We start from the raw sequence: 21,102 nt of genomic DNA on the forward strand, positions 1-21,102 counted from the left end.
TTGGAAAAAAATAGAAAGGACAATTGAAAGCAGATAGCACAGGTTTTGCAAAGGGAGAGCTGGTGGGAGAAGGGAACGGTCTGTGCCTTTGGGTAGCAGTACAGAGGAGGGAGACAATCTCCTCTGTAACTCCTGGAGTGAGGGCTCAGGGTTCTTGTGCTAAAAAAAAAATAAAAAGGAAAACAAAATCTAAAGGAGGGGGCAAAGCCAGCAGAAGGTTGTTAAAAATGACTCCTGCAAAAATAGCATGAGATGTGGCAGTGGAGATGAAGCACTTCGGCTGGAGGAAATACTACTGTGTGTGGCTTGGAGCATCTCTCGGCCTAGGAAAGGCTGAGAGCTGGAGAAGGGAAGGTGTTGCAGGGGATCTTATCATGGAATCACAGAACAGCCCGAGCTGGAAGGGACCCACAAGGATCATCAGTCCGACTCCTGGCTCCACACAGCACCACCCAAATTTCAAACCCAGTGTCTGAGAGCGCTGTCCAAACGCTCCCTGAGCTCCGGCACTCGGGGCCGTGCCCGCTGCCCTGTGCATCCTGTTCCATGCCCACCGCCCTCTGGTGCAGACCCTGTCCCTGACCCCCAGCTGCCCCTCCCCTGACACAGCTCCATGCCGTTCCCTCGGGCCCTGTGGCTGTCACAGAGAGCAGAGCCCATCGCTGCCCCTCCACTCCCTGTAAAGAGCTCAGCCACCATCAGCCCCCCCTCAGCCTGCTCTGCTCAGCTCTCAGCACACCAGCGACCTCAGCCGCCCCTCATAGGTCTCACCCTTAGACCCTTCCCCATCCTTGCAGCCGTCCTATGTCTCTTTGTCCTCCTTATGCTGTGTCGACGTGCACAAACGCCTGACTGTGCTGTATGAAGAAGGAGCCAGGCTCCAGCAGCGCCTTGCTAGAGGACAAGGACCGCAGGGCGCAGCCCGGAACACGCGAGCCCATCCCATCCCATCCCAGCACCGGAGCGCACCATCCGCGTGGGGGCAGCGTGGGGCCGGGCGCTGCTGGGCGGAGCCGAGCCGAGCCGAGCCGAGCCGAGCCGAGCCGAGCCGAGCAGAGCAGCAGCGCGCCGTGCCCGCCATGGCCATCGCGCACATCGCCACCGAGTACGTCTTCTCGGACTTCTTGCTGAAGGAGCCGCCCGAGACGCGCTACAAAGGGCTGCGGTTGGAGCTGGCGCTGGACAAGATCGTCACCTGCATCGCCGTGGGGCTGCCGCTGCTCCTCATCTCCCTCGCCTTCGCCCAGGAGGTCTCCATCGGTAACCGGCCCCCGCGGTGCACAAAGGCTTCGGCGGGCGGGGACGAGCAGCGGGGTTTGGGGAGGAGCTGGGGGTCCGCTCGGGGTCAGCGCTGAGCTGTCCCTGGGGCTGTTGGAGAGCCGTGGAGATGGGGCACTGAGGGACGTGGGCAGTGGGCGCGGTGGGGACGGGCTGGGGTTGGGCTTGGTGAGCTCAGTGTCTTTTCCAGCCTTAGTGATTCCATGAGTCTATGTAAAACATCGTGTATGGCATTAATCAGACCTCAAACGGCGTAACAGATAAGGCGCCCCACGCCATCTAATGCCATGCCTGCTTTGTTAGATGTGGTTTTGAGCCAGAAATAGGAAACAGCCAAGCAGGAGAGCTGAGGACAGCCAGATCCATGTCCCACGATACTTTGGTCAGTCAGAGACTGAAAGGACACCAAAGTATTTCTATAAGCCAACCCTTTAGTTTTACATCAGCGACAAGTGTGCTGTCTTTCTGAAACAATGAAAAAGAGGGCTTTCATTTTAGGGGCTGTGCAGGTGCACAAAGTAGCTCATGCGTGGATCTGTTCTTCCTCAATTTTCCTCTCTGAAAGTGCTGCGTCCAGCTCAGTTGGAAGCAGTGTCTGCCCACTGAGGTCTCTCTTCCAACCCATAGAACGGTTTGGGTTGGAGTGGGTCTCAAAGCCCACCCAGCCCCAACCCCTGCTGTGGCTGGTTGCCTCCCACCAGCTCAGGCTGCCCGGGGCCCATCCAGCCTGGCCTTGAGCACCTGCAGGGATGAGGTACCACAGCTCTCCGGGCAGCTGTGCCAGGGCCTCACCATTCTATGAGTAAATAATTCCTTGCTAACATCTAGCCTAAATCTTCCCTCTCTAAGTTTAATGCTATTTTCCTTCTCTATTCAAAGCCCCAGCCTGTGGCTGAATTGCAGAGTTTGATAAAAGTTTCCTTTCTTTTGGATGAGTGAAGCTTTCATTTTCACTAACCAAATGTTTGACCCTGGTGCATGGTATATACAGCACCTTTCAGTATGAGAATGATTCACACTGAATCTGTGATTACAACGGATTCACAAAACACAAAGTTAAGTGTGCACTGCAGCTTGCACACCAGGGATGCCCAAGTGCTGTTTTTTCACTTGTGATCTTGAGAACCTGTCAGAAGAAAACCTGGAGTTTGAAAGCCAGCTCCTGTTTTAGAAAAGGATCGACTGTATGCTGGCAGGCCCCGGTGTGAGCAAAGCTCACACGTGGTTTCCATACAGAAAGTGATAGTAGCTCCGTGTGCTGACTGCCAGGCAGGAGCTCTTCTACACAGGGTCTCAGCTCTTCCAAGGGCACTGGTGTGGAACCAGTGATGAAGTGGAAGGTAAGCGTTTGTTTCAAACACTTCCTGGTGTAGTTGTTCTTTTTAGCTCAGGGCTGCTAAATTGAGAGAAAATGGTAGGATCTGTTTTGGGTCTGAGGAAGGGCAACCCCGAATCTTGAGTGGTTGTGAATGCTATATGTGAGTCACAACATGGAAATGTTTCTTCCTCTGTGTACAAAAATTGCATGCACTTTGCAAAATGGAGCGATCAGATCTTATTTCTGTTGTGATAATTACATTATTCCCACCTAAAGTACCTTGGCAGCTTGAGCTGTCGCCTTCCTGCTCTGTTTGGTACTCAGCTGCAGCACAGTAACTGATAACTACAATTTTAATCCCACCTCTGTTGCTGTTGGTTATGCAAAATGACTTATACCTTCTAGTTTTGACAGAAGTTTCAGACAACAGATGAGATAAAGCTTGTGTATTGCAAAGGATTTCTATGCAGTAGGCATGGTAACACTGGGGCTCTGGCAGAGAGCCCTGCAGGTCAGTAGGCACACGGCCCTGCTCTGCATGCCAGTGTCCTGCTGGGGAGGGGACAACTTGCCTAAGTTTGTTCTTAGTTACATTCTGTATGTGTTTGATATTGTTTTATACTGGGAATTGGGAAATAATCACTGGGTTGTGAGGATCTGTTGTGTGCATATGTTACATGACTGCCTTTCATTGCTTCCTTATGGTATATGGCAGTTCGTAGGGTAAATACACTACGGGTGGTCAGGTACTGCTCTGTCAATGAGACATGGGCAGTTGAAATCATTTTCAGTGCCACTTCTAAGGGCCGTGTCAGCCCCCTTATATGGAGAAGGGTAGGGATAAGTCTCCAAAGCCCTCTGTCCCACAGCCAGTGCCATAACGGCTGCTGCATCTTGGAGCACAGGGGGCTTTGAGGAGCTACATGGAGGGAGACTGGATATTTAGACAGGATATAAGGAAAACATTTTTTACACTAAAGATGGCGAGTCATTAGCACAGGTTCCCTGGAGAGGTGGTGGGTGCCCTGTCCTTGGAGACATTCAGGGTCAGGCTGAACGGGGCTCTGAGTACCTGGTGTAGCAGTAGGTGTCCCTGTTCAGTGCAGGGGGGTTGGATTCAATGGTTTTTAATAAAGGCCCCTTCCAACTCAAACAATTTTATGATTCTATGGTTCTATGTATGGCTCATGCATTGCTAGCATGACTTAATCCTCTTTTTAACATGTATGCTTATTATATGATATAACGAATCACCCGGAAAGCTTCCCTGGACCAAGAAACCATCAAACGCTAAGTAAAGATGCTTAAGAAACTTGGTTATAACCAACATGAAGGTTTGGGTAGCACTATGAACTTACCAATTGTGCCAGGTTGGGAAGTGCCTGACCACAGACCAGCCCATACCAGTGATACGTATCTGTTGAAATGAGAATTTGCTACACTGAATGTGTATTATTGTCCCTAGTGATCTCAGGTTGCCTCCACCTTGCTGTGCTGGAAGGTGCCCATAGGTGGGGAGGCCCTACCCTGTGCTGTGCATGCCATGGGATTAATGTTCCCAGAGACCATTGGGATTTTCCAACTGGTGACAAACTTCTGTGCACTGCTCAAATCCCATCTAGTTTCTGGAAGGATATTTTTTCTGGTTTATTTTAGTTCTTATCTCTTCCAGGTGGCTGTCTGCAGGCTTTAGGGTGCCTTGGGCAGTAGAACATGGAGGGATGAAGAGCATTAGCCTTATCTTTTGGATTAGACTCCTTGCCTCTACTGCTAGCCCCTTGCTGGCCCTTCCTGCTGGTGTGTGTCTGCTTTCACGTTCACAAGTCACAGGGATGGCTTTTGGGAAATAATCCAACCTTGTGACTTCCATGGTAGCTAGGTTAGATTGGGTGTAATTAGACCAAAGATGTGCAGCTATGGCAGCTGCTGGCTGGGAGCTCACAAGACATTTCCTGGTGCTGCTGAAGCAGACTGCAGGCTGTGCCTCATGCATTTACTTGTTGAAACTGGAGTGTTCATCAGAGGACTGAGTGTGGAGCAGTGCTTCTCACCATCCTCAAACTCTCTCTGCCTCATTGCCCTCAGAGTGAAGAATTTCTTCCTAACATCTAACCTTATTTTTCCCTCTTTTAGATTAAAGCCATTTTCACTTGTCTTGTCACTATCAGAATGTGCTAAAAGTTGGTCTCCCTCCTGTTGAAGCTCCCTTCAAGTACCAGAAGGCTGCAGTGAGGTCTCCTCTGAGCCTTCTCCAGGTTGAACAAGCCCAGCTTCCTCAGCCTTTCTTCATAGGAGAGGTGCTCCAGCCTCTGAGCATCTTCATGGCCTCTTCTGGACCTGCACCAACAGCTCCACATCCTTCTTGTGCTGGGGGCCTGAATGCAGTACTCCAGGTGGAGCCTCAGAAGGGCAGAGCAGAGGGGGCAGTCCCCACCCTGCCCTGCTGGCCTCTGTTGATGCAGACCAGGATATGATTGGTCTTCCAGGCTGCAAGTGCACACAGCTGGCTCATGTCACCCTGGATGTTCCAGCTATTCACTGATTATGGTGTTTCCATTGGCAAACAGTTGGTTTCTTCCTCCTGTGCTCCCCTCCACAGTTCCTTCTTGAACAGTGACTCACCCGTTGTGCCACTCTGGTCCACAAGAGGCATCTATAAATCTGATAAACACATTCCTTCTGGTCTGTTCTTAATGCACATCGGCACATCCAGTTTATTCTTTGGCATGTGTTGGGATATCTTTTTTTAATTTACTCTTAAGTGTGAGGTGGTTTTTTTTTAATATCGGTGTGAAGAGTGTGCATTGGGTGCTGCTTGGCAGTCTGTACATTCTGTATGTGTTGCTTGATTTTCCTGTTTGTGGCTGCTAATGAAGCTCATTCTGGCTGGATAAAATCAGGTATTTGAATATCATGACTGGTTCATTTTGTCCAGTTCAATATTATGGTAGTAATTAATGGCTGGGTTTTCATCTGAGTCTATGCAAATCTCTTCCCAGTGATTGTGGTGCAGTAGAAAGCAGTAATTACTCCCTGAGGGTTTAATCTGTTTAGCTACAAACCACCTGACCCTGGTTCAGGAAGAGCAGTTCAGCATGTGGTTAACACTGATTCTTGGAAGCACTGTCTTTTAGTTGTTTTTTTTTAATTATATGCCTTGGTGGGAAGAGAGGTGTTGGGCTGCTGGGGACAAAACCAGTGCTGCCTGCTGGTACCCACCCTTGGTGAGGGGTGAGGCACAGCCTTCAGGTGTCACTTTGCCTGCCAGCAAGTCAGTCACCTACTGAACTGGGACTCTGTCCTCCCAGTCAGGGGTTTTCCTTAGGAGATGGAACAATGTCACTGGGCAGGATCTCCACCTGTAGGCTGTCCCATACTGGATAGGAACTGCAGAGTCAGCAGCTGCAAAAGAAATGGGTTTTCCAGTCTCAGGCATGGAGGAGACAACAGGGATTGTTGGCAAGGCAGGTGTTATGCTGTGTGGAGGTGGGCAGGGTGACAGCTAAACTTGCTGTTCTCCAGCTTCAGTGATGCAGGCGTGCTCCTGTGCCCCTCCTTTGTAGGGGAGAAGGAAGGGAGGAAAGAGGGTGTAAAATCATGATGACTTTCAGATGAATTGAGTGATCTGTTTTCAGTGGAGATAATGCACAAAGATATAATCTCTTTGCACCCTAGTTAGTGCAAAGGTGTGCTTTTTATTGACAAGAATTTACAACCAGGACTGCACTAAGTTAATGAAACAGCAGGGCAGTATCTGGATAGTCCCCAGCTCCTGCTGCTGTCTGTCTCTGACCCATTGGGCTCTTGGATGAAGGTCTGAAGTTCTCTGAAGTCTAGGCTGAAATGCTGGGGATCTGAAGAGCTGAGCTTGCTGCCCTGGAACTGCTGTGCTTATTCTGATAGGAAGTTGTGTCTACACCACTTCGGAGGCTGCCTTGCTCATCACTGATTTAAGGGCTCTCTCAGTGATTTCTCATCCATCCACAAGAATGAACACATTGCACGTCACTCTTTTTGCAGATGCACAGACACAGACAGGACAAAGCATCTTGCTGAGCACTTCTGTTGCTCGCCCTGTGAAAGGGCTGCTTGTTTCCTGCTGCACTCTGGGCATAGCCAGCAGCAGGGGGTTTGCTGGGGAAAGCAGAGCATAAATGGTTCCCATCAGGGAGAGACACTCCAATTGCAACCTTCTTTTCTCTTTTTTATTTTATATTTTATTTTATTTTTCCTGCAGGTTATTTCTTTATCTTCCACAGATAATGGGAATTCTCTCTAAAGAGGAAACTTCTGAAGCTTTGGGAGAACACAAGTGCTTGTGTTGTGCCAAGTTACTTGAACCATGTGAGCTCTGGGCTGATAAACAGCAACTTGTTTTCCATAAGGGAGGCTTGTGACACATCAGACCCTGTCATTATGATACTACAGCCTCAGAAATAATTGTAATAGTGAGTCATAAGGAAAAGCTTTCATTTATAATGCCCCTAAACTGCTATACTGTAAATAGGCTGTACAAGTTACAAGGCTAATACAGTCATCTTCTGTTACAGAAGCAGCTGTTATTCTATAAATGCTAAAGTAACAAAGGAGGAAAACAATTTTATGCAGAAACGTGTTCTCATAAAGCATAAAGTGATGCCATCTAGCACTAACTTTGAGAAGGGGAAAGAAAACAGTAGCAGTATTCCCCTGTTGTGCTCTTTTGACATCTGTGTTGTGCTGGAGGAGGCGTTGGAGGCTGTTCTTGGCATAGAGTTGCTCAAGGAAGGTCCACCTCCGCTTTATGTATTCAGAACAGCTGTTGTGTTCCAGCATCTAGGAAGGCCCACTGGAAACTTTACATTTTGCTGTGGTTGTCACAGCTTCCAAAGGAAGAACAAAACCACTTGTCTTATGTTACTGGCTCTCATCATTGTGCTCTGTGTCAAATAACCACTCTTCTTCCTTGGTATATTTCAGGAAGACTTAACTGGTAACTATAAGCTGATCAGTGCAAAATTTGACCCTAAGACTGAGGCTGTTCTTGCTGCCACTTAGTGCCTCCATCTTGTATTTAAGTGCCAGAGCAGCTGGAAAAGAGCTGGGAGTGAGTGGAGATGCTGTGGTGTGCCTGGCTGTGGTCAAAGCATGATGCTGCACTGGTGAGGAGGAACCTGGAGACCCTTGGAAGAGCCTGGGACCACTCCTGCTCTGCCAGAGTTACAGCAGGGCTAACCTGAACTCAAAATCAACACTCATGTTCAGAGGCAGAATAAGTGCCTCTTTTTTACACACCTGCCTTTACGTTGCTGTATGGACTGCAGGGCTGGGGGAGTGATGTTTGAGGTCTTCTTTCAATTCACATGAGGGGTGAGCACTTGGGATTAAGGTGGTATGTTGTAGTAGCTGCTTCCTTGGGAAAACAGCCTTATCTGATCACACTTATCATCTGTTGGTTCTCTTTTGGCCAATCTGAAGAAGAAAAGTCTTGGAGATAACAGTCTTCCCCCCAGAATTATGAAAATAGACTTAAAAGTCCCAGTGGGAGTTCTGAATGCAGTTCTATGGGAATTCAGTGATTCTCAGGGCCACTGAGCTTCCTTCTCTTGATGTAATAGCTTTGGATGCAGGAAGATCACAAGCGTGAGCTTTTTTTTTCTTTTTTTTTCCAAAATTTGATTTCTTTTCTATAATCTTTTGACTGCATAATCCCTTCTGCTCTGTTTTTCAGGTGCCCAGATAAGCTGCTTTGCCCCCAGCTCCTTCTCCTGGCGCCAGGCTGCCTATGTGGACTCCTACTGCTGGGCAGCAGTGCAGCAAAAGCAGACAGCCTACAACAACCTGGAGAACATTCCCCTCTGGCTCCATAAAGTATGTACAGGTCTCCTCACGGTAATATTGGCCACATGTAGAAGCCTGCCTTTGCACTGTTTTTCTCATTCCCCTCTTTTGCCCAGACAAACTGTGGACACTTCATCCCTGGAGATGCTCAAGGCCAGATTGGATGGGACCCTGGGCAAACTGATCTAGTAGAAGATGTCTCTGTCCATAGCAGGGTTTTGGAACTGGATGATCTATAAGGTCCCTTCCTACTCGAACCATTAAATGGATGCTGTGATCCTGTGATTCTTCTCTGGTATAATCCCTGGCTTTGTCTCAACTTTCTGTTTTTAGAGAGAATGTTTTGTTTTTCTTACTTCCAAAGGGGTAGTGCTGGAAGAGACATATTCTGCTTGTAAATGAAGGATCTGTTTTGCTAGGATAACAAATGTCCCCAGTTATCTGACAGAAGAGTAATGTTGATGATTCTATGATTGTCTATGATTCTATGTGTTGCCCTGGAGCTGGATACCCCACATGTCTTTAAAGAGGAACTACATTAACATCAGGATAAAAGACACAGCAGCTGACTTAATGCTGTATCACAACCTTAATTTAGGAAAGCAGGATAGTAAAAACATTTGCTATTTTTATTGTGTTATACTTGGCCAGCTGGGGACAGTTAAACTCAGGGCAGATATGGATTTTGGGAGAGATGGAGAGTATCATGAGCACCAACACATTTCAGTGTGCTTTTCTGAGGTTCCTCAGATTGTTCCCATTAAGCCTTTCACTGCTGTAAGCAAAGCAGCATCATGTGGATTGCCTGGCAAGAGGACTATTCTGTGGCTACGAAGTGCAGCGGTTCTGAGATACCTGAGATGGCTTAAAGGGGTTGCATGGGTTTTGACATGAGTTGCAGATACTGACTTAAATGCTTGAGCAGTGCTGATGATGAAGTCAGAAATGCTGCAGGAGCTCCGTGAATGTGTGGGTTTTGCTGTGTACTGTCTTTTTATTACCCTGGGAGAGGCACTGCTAGAAGCTGTGCTGCTCCCTCATTCAAGCCACAGCTTTGTGTCCCAGCAAATCATCCCAGTGGCCACAGGGTGAGGACCTGGTGTTACAGGCAGCTCGGCTCTGGGACCTGCACTGCCTGTTTTTCCAGGCTCTGCTGGCACATCCAATACTTCAGCTTTAATTGTCCAGTCATATGGTTGGATCTCATTGGACAGACCATTCAGGGCTGTGTCCCAGAGCCCTGGCTGCAAGGGTTTACTACTGCCTTCCCCAGTGAGCTCCACTCGTAACCTGGACCTGCTGGTCCTCCATGTCCTGAATATTAAAGCCGGAGTTGGTGGCTTCCAACCTGAATTGGTTGGAATTTTCGTTGCTCAGTGAGTGCTCTAGCTCGTTTCAGTCAGACCTGTAGAGACTGAAGCTGCTGGGACACCAGTCTGCTTGTGCAGGGGGGCAGGGCCTCAGCCTGCAGAGCTGGATGCCTTACTCCCTCCCTCTGTCAAGGAAATGACTTCTTGTTACCTGCTCTCTTTTAATTGAACTGTATGCTACGGTTGATAGCTGGCAATTGCAGCTGTAAGTCTCTTAGTTTGCCAGCTATGGCAAACTAAAAAAGCCTTTGTGTCATACTGGCATGACACAGCCCATGTTAATTTGCTGACTGGCGCTGTCTCGGGAATCTCTGCAAGGCCCTTATTGCCACAGTTCCTCTATGGCAGATGGTATGTGATGTTTACTTATAAAATCCTGCAGGCTGGCAGCGAGCAGTGCATCCAAACAGCTGAGTCACAGCTTGTAACTGGGCCAGGGTGCCTGGGCCTAACCTCTGTACCCATGATCGGCCCCCAGCCCTGCCTCTGAGCCAGCTGTCAGAGCTGCACATGCTGCTTGGAGGCCAGCCAGTGGGATGGCATGGGATGGGATGGGATGGGATGGGATGGGGTGGGATGGGATGGGGTGGGATGGGATGGGATGGGATGGGATGGGATGGGATGGGATGGGATGGGATGGGATGGGATGGGATGGGATGGGATGGGATGGGATGGGATGGGATGGGATGGAAGGAAAGGAATGGTCAATTGGAAGGACCTACAAAAAACATACAAGTCCAACTGTGTGATAACTGCAGGGTTTACCAAAAGTTATTTTATTGAGTTATCCTTCAAGTGATGGACACATTAGGTTATCCTTCTGGAGGCTTGAGTTTGTGGGCCCCACTTCCTCATTGGAGTGAATGGATTTCCTTATCACGTGTGCTCTGTGCCACCCTAGACCCTGCTGCTGCACAGATAACAAGATTTTTGGACCTCCCAGTGGTCTGGAGTAGCTTTTCATGCTGAAAGAAATGCATACTGCACTGCACAGTTCAAGAAAAAATTTGCAGATGGATACATGGAAGTCAGAGAGTAGAGTATGCTCTGCCTGTGATTGTAGCTTAAAGCTAGGATTTTCTCCTCTTTGTCAGTGAGACAGCTCACAAAATGCATGTGGATTCTGGTGCTCAGACAGGACTCACCTTCAGGATGGTCACTGATGGAACGGAGTCAGGTCAGGCTTTGCTCTTCTGTTGTCTCTGTTGTCTTCAGTGGTTTTCCGTACAGGTATAACTCCCTCAAGAGGTTTTCCATGTCTAAGCATCAGAACAGAGTTGATAGTTTCTAAGAAAGTTTCTGAAGTATCAGGACAGCAAGAGAAATTTCTGAAGATAAGTGGCAAAGAGGCTGTCGGGACTGATGGAGGGCTTGCATGTAGCTTGCCCCAAAAGTGATGCCTCCTATTTATTTCTATGAAAACTACAACAGATACCTAGAGCACAATGACACTATTTGATAGAGCAGTCTTAGCTACAGAATGCTACTTTTCAACATGATCTCCACCATTTTTGCCAGTAATAAACAAGAGCCTGCATGGTGCGCTTAGAAACAATCTGCACCAAGCAGAAGTGACCCACTGTCATCACTGCTGAAACGCACCACCCACCACCTCACCGTGCTCACATCCACTGTTTGTTCCCCAAAAAGCATCAGTAAGTGTGAATGGGAGCAATTTTTTTCTGCATGGAGGAATTCAGTGACACAGCTTTGCTTTATATGCACTTCCATGTCGGATCTCATTTTGTCAGACTGCCCTGCTGCTGCCATCTGTCTTACAGCAACAGAATGTAATGGGATTCTGATGGGAAGGTTCAGCCTCTGCTGCCATCCCACTAACATCTGCCTCTGATCTCATGGGCCAACATAACAAAATAAGAGGTAGCCCTCATGTTTGCTCCCTTTATGCAGTTTTCATCTCTAAAGATGAGTGCTCCACCTGATGGTCTGTTTTGATAAAAACACGGCTTTGTTTTGAACTGGAATGGAAACAGGCTTTTGGCCACTGTGAGTGGCCAATTTAGTCAAGGAGAAGACTGTACTGTAAAGCCTTTTAATCCATCATACACAGAAAGATTTGTGTGGGTACACATAAGAAAGCAATGAGCATTATCTTAGTGGCTCTTGATAGGCACCAAACATGACAACCAAGCAAGCTGTGGGGCAGGTAATAGAACTAAGATGTACTGTGGGACTGTGGGTTGCTTTCTGAGTTGCTTGTCTGTAGATATACAAACCCTCTTGAGGTCCTTCAGTGAGTTGTTGATATGATTACCATCACAGTTGTTACCATGTTTGTGTTAATACAGTGTTTATACAACTTCCCAGCTGACAGGTTTCCTCACTTTTCACCTATAAAACCCCACCCAGAGGGATGAGAGCCTGTCAGTGCAAGGAAGCTGGAACGCAGATACATTTCTAATCCATTCTTTGAATATGTGGTGTAATGGCTAGCTTAGTCACATTAGCCTTACTAATCAAAGCTGAATGAACTGTTTAAAGCTGTATTGTAGCAGAAAGCAAGTAACAGGAGGGATAAAAAAGGTCTTGCATGCTTTGAGATTCACTTTCAGTTCTGAAGGCAGGATAGTCTCTCAACCATGTGGCAACCTTTAGAATGATTATTCATTTACAGCTCATGCTCCTGCTCTGAAAGCCAGTGAAACATCTCCCAGTGACTGCAATAGGAGCAGGGTTATATCCAGAGAGAGCTTAATAGCTTTGGTTCTGGAAGAATTTGTTGCTGTCAGCCAGTTTGGGGCATGCTTCCTTTGCATTCCCCTCTTGGCTCCCTAGTGCTGGGCTTCCTTGGGAGCTCACGGTCTGATGCAGGCTGCCATCAGACTAGGTGAGAAACAAGGGAACCTGCTTCCACTGGGGCTCAAATGTGCTTGGCAGAAAACATATAGGAAGATCTAGTTTGGAGTCTCTGGTGCATGCATTACTCTTGTGCTGAATCATAATCACACACTAATAATCATAGAAACATAGAATTTCCTGGGTTGGAAGGGACCCTAAGGATCATTGAGTCCAGCTCCTGGCAAATTATCACACATTACCTATGCTGAGCATCTCCAACAAACCTGGAGCAGTGTAGCTCAAGCTCTTCTACTGTGAGTGCCAGACTAAGGAGTCCTTTCCTTTTGCCTTTGCCTTCCCTTCTGTGAGTGGAGATGGAAATTCAGGGTCTCCAGGTGTTATAGCCCTTAATATGGTTTCATAATGAAGTTCAGAAAAGAGTATTTCATGCATAGGATATAGGTTCATAGGTTCCACTTTAAGAAAAGTCTTGTGCCATGTCATATACCACCTTAAATCCAACATTGTGAAAATAACTTGATAAATAGCAAAGAAAGAACTGATCTTTACTTTTAGGGAAGTAACTTTCAATGTCTGTATTGCCCGCAAGGTCAGTGATACTTCCCATTTCATCTAATTACTACAAACTACCCAGAACTGGAATAGCATTTCCCACTTTTTCATTGCCTTTGAAGCAGATATATAAAAAGGGGCATATTGCTCATCCATGTGTGAAAGCCACAGTGTCCATTTCGTAAAATGAGAAGTCTTTGTGCATGACTCTAAATGCAGTCAGATGAGCTGGATAATCCAAGTCTGTTGTTCTAAAACCTAGGACTCGTGCTGGATGACTTTGCATTTTCATTTCTGCCCGTTGGTCCAGGACCCCAAAATGTAATGATTCAGAACAATTGGCTAGTTATATAAGCCTGCTGTTAACAAATGGAACAAACATCCTTCCTTTTTAAATCTGTGAAGGATGCAGCGAAGCATCGAGTGCTGTGGAAGGGCTGACAAACACAAGCTTTCTTTCCAGACCAAAAGCGCTGGGCTAATGGTTGTGCTGCTGCTCTGGTTTGGGACCATTTGGAAAAGAGCTGCACAGCGTCTCCTCCATCTGCTGCAGCTTTGGTGGTTTTTAGAACCTTGTGAGGGGAATTTAGTGAAAAGCCTTTGTATGCAACACAAAAGTATGATGGCTGTAGGTGAAGAAACAGTGGTAAAGCAGTCAGGGAGAGGAGAATGTGCAAGGGAAGAAGGCTGTAGGAAGGCAGGGAAGTGTGTGGGCTTGGAATAGGACTGAGGCAGAGCATCACTGCAATTTAAGTGCAGAATGTGTCACCGCAGCCTTTGTCTGGGTAAAGAAATGCACAGGGACTGGGACAGTGCAAGTCTGGGGCTGTGCCTTCAGTGTATCAAGCATCGTGCCTCTTGCCATGTCTCTTTGTTTGCATGAAATCAGAGGGGTTAACCAGACACTGGTGGTGTTTTTTCCAGTTGTGAGGATCAGAAAGGGAATTCGTAAGTCCTCTTACGCATGTAAAATTTGAAAGGTATGAGTGGTGAAGCTGCATGGTGTAAACCCATGTAAGATTCATTGGTGGCTCTTTACTGATTTAGGGATGTTGTTTCTTTCTCTGCCTGGCACCAGTGGAAGGGTGTTTAGTGGTGTATGGCAGAAGTAAGTGAAGTCAGACAGATTTATAGCAATCAGTTTAGCCGTTGTTGAGGCCCATGCAAAAGGTGCTACAGAAGTCTGGGCTAAGGAGCTTAGGGAAATCTGTGTTCATAGATAGGGGAGGTACCTTCTAGATAACAGGGAATTCAGAGGGCTGAAAGAACATGTCTAGGAGACCCTAAAGGTATGGGTAATTTAAGTAATCAGGACTTTGGCCTGAGAGACATGATGGCATTGTCTGTGTCGATAAATGAGAAGGGCAGATTCTTGAGCTGTTGGGTTTGAGTTGATGCTATGTCTGCAAAACCATGTTGGAAGTAACAGAGCATTGCACCTGGGGGTAATGCAAGGCTACCCTTGCAGTGAGTGTGACTTAGTGGTGTAGAAGAAGGTAATATGGACTTGGAGGGAATACTGAATTAAATTATGAAATTATAAGAATGGTCGCTAAGGAAAAGCTGACCTTTAAACAGAGCATTCTTTGCTTTCTGTGGCTATTTAATACTTCTCATGACTGTATCTTACAGTGCGACACATGTCTCCAGTGTGACTGCTATGCAGACAACGTGCACATCCCAAAATCTGGCTCATATTATGGTCTCCAAATGCTGAATGAAGTTCCTTTAAGTAGTCAGTTTTCATTTCCCGGATAACATATCCTTTACATCCCTTGTATTAATAAATGTGTAGGATTTTGCTTTAGTGGTAAAGCATTAGAAGCAGCATTCCTGGATAAAGTGCTCAGCAACATCAGACTATTCTCTGCATACAAAACCTTAATCTCTTGTGCTTAACACAAACACAAGCTAATATTGGGCCCAGATTCTCACCTTGTAAATACCTGTGGATTCAGTGCTATAAGCAGAACTGTCCCACTTGATGACTAATATTTCCAGCCCAACTTGCCTCTAAAATTCCCCCTTAGCTTTTCCAGTGGACATGCAGGTGTGTAGCTATACCAGTGAAGATAGCTTAAACCTAATCCAAATTTGTTCTTTACAACTAACTTGAAATTCCATAGGAACTAATGTTGGGTTTGGGTTAAGTGAGACTATCAGCAGTTGAATATAATGAATTAAAGGCCAGACACATTACACAGTACCTTGTAGTAATGACTTGCCCAGCTAGATCTTACATCATGTCTCTGTAAATGTAATGTTATGTATGAGTATACACCTTGAATAGAAAGTTGCGGCAGATAGAAAATACCTCTTCCAGAAGCTGGAGGAAGTTGGAGATTTAATTTCATGGTGGAAAAGCTTCTACTTGATGATGAATAGAAGGAAGACAGAAAGACTTCAAGATGTGCTTTGAGCCTTTGTCAGCCCTTTTCCTAAGCGATGGAGACTATTGTCAGGATCATGGTAACTTTATTTTGCCTTTTTGTGGTGGTGGTGTTTTGGTTTTTTTTTAAGGTCTGAGCAGCAGTGAGGTTACTGGAGCTGACTGAGAAGGGATTTGGCTCCCTTTCATGTCCCTGAAACAAAAAGTCAGTTTAGTAGAAGCATTTAAGGAAGGTTCTGGGGAATGTAATAGGTTGACTGGGGATAATAGCTGTCTTATTTTATACCCAGCTGGAGCCTAATCTGAATTTTTCTCCTTTCAGTTCTTCCCATACATCCTTCTGCTCGTGGCCATCCTGCTGTATCTACCATGTCTGTTCTGGCGCTTCACAGCAGCACCTCACCTCTCTTCAGACCTGAAATTTATCATGGAAGAACTGGACAAAGCCTATAACAGAGCAATCAAAGCTGCAAATAGTGTCCGTAGCGGGGAACCCAGGGACCCCACTGACTTCGTTGCAGCTGCTAATGAAAACTTGACACAGAGGTAGGATGCTGCAGCTTGGCTTTATTTGCTGTTCTCCTTATGCTCTGAGCAGATGTGACACTAGTCCTCAGAAGGAGATTTGTTGTGAAAGATTCAGTGGTGGCTTGACATCTTTTTAAATTGATAAATAAAAAGACTTCGGAAATCGTTACAGTGAGCGCTTGGATCTGGAACTTGCAATTATTTCTTTTTTATTTTTGGACAGAGAAAACGTTTGATTAGCTCTGCAGATTAATAATTACCTGAGATGTCCTGGGGTTTTTTTATTTTGGTTTTTTTTTCACTGTAATGGGTGTTAATTAGTTTTACCCACTGAGATAAGAAAACAAGAGGGGCTGTGGTCCTCACTTGTCAATGCGAGGCAGGGCCTGTTCCTTGTCTTCTCCTGCCTCTTTAGATCTGAATCTGCAGAGTTTCTGGTTAAAGCAAAGAGAAAGAACAACAAACACAAGAGCAAAAATAACCCCCCACAACAACCCCCCAAAGAAGGAGAGAGAATCAAACAACGTAAGCCAAAAAGCAAACCCTCTGATCAAATCAGTGCGCTGCTCCAACCAGATCCAGTGTCTGCTTCGCCTTCAGTGGGGCACCCATTTCTCTATGCACGTTGGGGTAGGAGCAGTGCATTGGGATCTCCAGAGATGTGCTCTTCAGCGCTTACCTTGGCAGGGGAAAGGCAATAGAGTGCACTGTAAACTGAGTGAATGCCGGGGAGTCTGTTTTGCTTTGTGGATGTACATGCTGTACCTGTTTCTTATTGCAAGGAACAAAAAATGTTTTTTTGCTGTGAGGGCAATACCTTTTTTCCATTTTCCAATGTCTGAGCTCTCTGTGTGGCTTTTCTTTATAAGATTGTCGTTATTCTTCATGTAACTGCTGTTATCTTTCCACTGGCTGTAATAGAGCTACTGCTGATTGACCCCAGTAGGAGACAACCTTGTGTCTATTTTCAAGAATTAGGCTGATCTGAAATTTAAGGTGGGTGAATGTTGCGGCATCCAATCTGTGTGATTTAAGGGTTTTTTTTCTCTCTCTTGCAGCTTGTGGGAAATCTCTGAAAGCCACTTTAAATACCCGATTGTGGAGCAATACTTGAAGACAAAGAAGAACTCCAAATGCTTAATAATCAAATACATTTTCTGCCGTTTACTCACTCTTGTGATTATTTTCGTTGCGTGCCTCTATCTGGGCTACTACATCAGCCTCTCCTCTTTGAGCGATGAGTTTCTCTGCACCATCAAAACAGGAATCTTAAAGAATGACACAACCGTTCCAGAAGTGGTTCAGTGCAAGCTGATTGCTGTTGGTGTCTTCAAGGTGCTCAGCTACATTAACCTGATAGTCTATCTCCTGGTGATGCCACTGGTGGTGTACGCAATGTTTGTTCCCTTCCGGTGGAACTCCGGTATTCTCAAAGTGTATGAGATCCTGCCGACTTTTGACGTTCTGAAGCTGAAGTCCAAGAGTTTGGATGACTTGAGCCTTTACCTCCTCTTTCTTGAGGAAAACGTGAGTGAACTGAAATCATATAAATGCCTCAAAGTGCTGGAGAACATTGCTGTTTCCGAGAAGTTTGATGTCATGCAACTTTTGATAAACCTTGGTACAATTAAGACAGATACTATTGATGGGAAGCCAGGGACGGCTGTGCCGGGGAAGCCAGAGGAGACAATTGTAGAAGAGCTGGAAAAAGATGCAACAGAGCTACAAGGTAAGGTGCCCTAAGCCTTCTTTAAAAGAGAGCGAAGAGCCCCAAACCATCCAAACCTGCTGGTATAAGGATTCAATTAGTTTCAAAGAACATGAATTAGGAACAAAACCACTTACATCTAGGTGTGTATTCCTATCAAAAACTCCTGCTGGCCAAGGAACAGCAGCTGACAAGATGGAAAGTGGAACTGGGGCCAGTGAGTATGTTTTGTTTCTTAAGCAGAGAGAAAGGCAGATCATCTGCCAAAGTGATGAGTCAGGATCTGGGTTGGTGCACTTGTTCTCTGAGTAGTCCCATCATCTTCCAGACATGACTGGCTCTCAGTAACTGTTATAGAAGACACAGGGTTATATTCTGTGTTAAAAGAAGGTGTTTTTATAAGATGTAGCATATCTTAAATGCAATTGTAATCAAGTGGCAAGTTAACGTGGAGAAGCCAGATACACAGAGAGAGGCAAAAAGGAATGGAAAATCTTTCTTCCATTTGATATGGACATGGCACTGTTACAGATGTCCCTGCAGAAGCAGCAGGACACCACACCTGCATCCTCCCAGTGAAGCAGCTCAGACCCATGGCCTATGTCCTCACAAAGTCCTTCACTTGTAGAAGTGAAGATGCTTTGAAACATTCAGCAGCACAAAAACATGACATCTGCTTTCTCTTCAGGTAACTGTGCCCTGCACTTAATTAAAAAAAAAAAAAAAAAGAAGCAGCAGTGTCCAGAGAGTAGCTGTTCCTCCATGCTTTGGTCAAGCACTTCTTAGCTGAGGTTTGGAGAAGTGATTTGTACAACAGGGGAATTAAGACCAAACAGTGAGGATTATTTTAACCTGTACAAGGAACCCTTCTGGCAGCCAGCTCTAGAGGAGAAAGTTGAAGTACTTCTGGTAGAACATAGTTTTCCTTTTAAATGTGACCCTTTTTGAAGATACAGGTGGGTAATTTTGCTGGGAGTATTTAGGAGCCCAAGGTTGAGGGTCTGCTTTACAACATGAAGAAGTTAAGGAAAATCTGACTCATTTTTACCTAAAAGCACAACTTATGCAACTGTTTTTATTTCACAAAAACATTTCAAAGGCTTCGATTTTCCTTGTATTTAGTGTGGAACAAACTGATGCTTGAAGATATATTAAAACATTATACAGAGAGAGGCTGACACTTGGTGGCCAGCTCTGGCTGGCATGGCCCTCTTGTTTTGACTGATGGATTTCACTGTATGCCAGCAAAGCTTCTTCCATTGCTCCCCATATTTTCATCTGTCGCTAGTGATGTCTTGTTTTAATTAGCTTTAACTTAATCTCATTTAGTTATGTTAACAAAATTGCAGCAGATGTTGACTTTGGAATGCATGGGAGGAAATTCTGGCCACGGCTTGGGATGGGAGGATGGGGCATCATTGAATCACAGAATGGCTGATGATGGGAGAGACCTCTGGGTCCATGTGACCCAACCTGTGCTCCAGCAGGGACACCCAGAGCAGGGTGACCAGGGCCATGTCCAGCTGGCTTTGGAAGATCCCCAAGGAGGAGACCCCACAGCCTCTGTGCAGCCTGTGCCAGTGCTCCATCACCCACACAGCAGAGAAATGTTTCCTGGTGTTCAGAGAGAACCTCCCGGGTTCCAGTTCATGCCCGTTGCCTTTCATCCTGGAACTGGGCACTACCAACAAGAGCTTGACCTCTTTGCACTGTTTTTGCATTGCTGCAGTTCTGCAAACAGTGTTGAGCAGTTTGATAGCTTGTCACTTGTAAAAGTTTACTTTCTGTTTAGTTTTGGCAGATGCAAGTGGTCATGTGAGCCCAAAAGAAGATAAAAAGCTTCGCCAAAGACTGATTGACTCTTCGTGCTGATGCCTTCCAGCCACTGCAAGCAGGAGCTCTGTGCTGCTGCAAGAGGGCTCTCCTCTGCCTTCACTGTGCTGAACACAAGGTGCTACTCTGCTCTTCAAGTGCAACTATCCTGGGAGCCTGACAGCTCCTCAGAGGGCAGATCAGTTTACAGACTGCTTGTTGAATAACAGGCATCAGTCACACACCTGAAAAAACCATGCTGTAGATTTTCATTATTTCTTTAAAATAAAAAAAAAGACACAAACAAGAATCAAGAAGAACAAAAAAAAATCCCTATTGGGAGTAACAAGTGAAATGCACTCAATGCACATGAAGCCAGCATCAGAAAAGTGCACTATTCTGTACAGAGGTGGGAAACATAGCACTGCCCATATCCAAAAGAGATGGCCATGCTGTGTCCTGACATGCTGCTCCACTGGTTTGGCCATCTTGTTGAGGCATGTGGGAGCTTTCTACCCCATTGAAGGGTCTGTTAGTTTGTTGAATCTGGTTAATGTGTGCAGCCGGTGATGGCAAGCCACTGATCTTGGCTGTGTCTTCACAGGAAAAATAGGGATTGCTGTGTTCAGCCCAAGATGTCTTGAGTCATCTCAGTGGTGAAGTGTGGGATTATTCACTTGGCACTGATGGAAAAAGGATCTGCAGTCGTAGTGTAAGGGGGTACTGCAGATTTTAGGGATTTTGATTTTTCTATGTATTCATAAAAAAATGTCTTAACATTTTTTATACAAACTGTAATGGTACATAAGCTAAATGTTGGGCTCATTTCTGCTTCAGTTGTTTTGGTCTTAGTGACTAACCTATCCTTCTGGGAGTTTGGACTGAAGATGAGAGAAGTTGGCTCCATTTTGTAATCATCTGTAGAAATCCTTTTATGTTTCTATTTTTGGAACATGTTTCATTGTGTTTGTGGTATCAGATGCAGTATTATCTGTGCTGTTTTCCAAAACCCACCTGAGAAGACATTCTTACTGTACTGGAGAGGCTCCTGAGTGCAGAGCTAAGCACCCTGAAGCCAATGTGACAGAGATGTGCATGCAAAGAAAGGTTGTTCTCCATTTATGTCCTGTGACTGAATTGTAATTAAAGATAAGAAGCTGAAGTGGTTTAGGCAAAGGAAAGAGGAGTGTCTGTAAACTCGAAAAGTGTCCCAGAGTGTTATGGTATGGTTCGGGGAATGTAGCATTCAGCTTTCATGTCATCCCACCCTGCACTTCTGTTAACATAAATAAGACCTTTGCCTTAAGGTCCAATAAGAATTTTGGATGCAGGGTTAGGTGGGTGGGGGTGTAACGGTGTTGGTGACTGTGTGTATCATGCACGCTTGTTCTGTGCATTGTCTGTGTTACTGTAGTGAAGTCTCCTGTCTGCCACCTCTTCCAGATCGTCTTTTTAATGCCTCTTATGGCAAGGTAAGCCTCCAGTTTTCCAGCTCATCCGTGTCTTT

At 45.9% G+C, this 21,102-nt stretch overlaps 1 protein-coding gene across 1 annotated transcript; it reads left to right on the forward strand.

The window, feature by feature from the left end:
- The first annotated feature begins 1,079 nt into the window (after positions 1 to 1,079).
- PANX1 (pannexin 1) lies at positions 1,080 to 20,893 on the forward strand. The gene is made up of 5 exons (XM_065730336.1): positions 1,080 to 1,260; positions 8,307 to 8,446; positions 15,870 to 16,093; positions 17,134 to 17,804; positions 19,576 to 20,893. Exons 1-5 carry the CDS (start codon positions 1,080 to 1,082, stop codon positions 19,653 to 19,655), a joined length of 1,296 nt encoding a protein of 431 aa, XP_065586408.1. The 3' UTR covers positions 19,656 to 20,893.
- Positions 20,894 to 21,102: the final 209 nt, after the last annotated feature.

The sequence above is a fragment of the Cyrtonyx montezumae genome, unplaced genomic scaffold (assembly GCF_038088225.1).
Source record: "Cyrtonyx montezumae isolate F1298 unplaced genomic scaffold, pur_monq_1.0 scaffold_12, whole genome shotgun sequence".
Lineage (NCBI taxonomy): Eukaryota > Metazoa > Chordata > Aves > Galliformes > Odontophoridae > Cyrtonyx > Cyrtonyx montezumae.

Bases quoted from the DNA above. Each gene is read 5' to 3' on its own strand.
- PANX1 (XM_065730336.1), top strand. From the start codon at position 1,080: ATGGCCATCGCGCACATCGCCACCGAGTACGTCTTCTCGGACTTCTTG. The intron at 8,447-15,869 runs GTATGTACAGGT...TTCTCCTTTCAG, and splicing joins TTCCCCTCTGGCTCCATAAA to TTCTTCCCATACATCCTTCT. The intron at 16,094-17,133 runs GTAGGATGCTGC...TCTCTCTTGCAG, and splicing joins AATGAAAACTTGACACAGAG to CTTGTGGGAAATCTCTGAAA.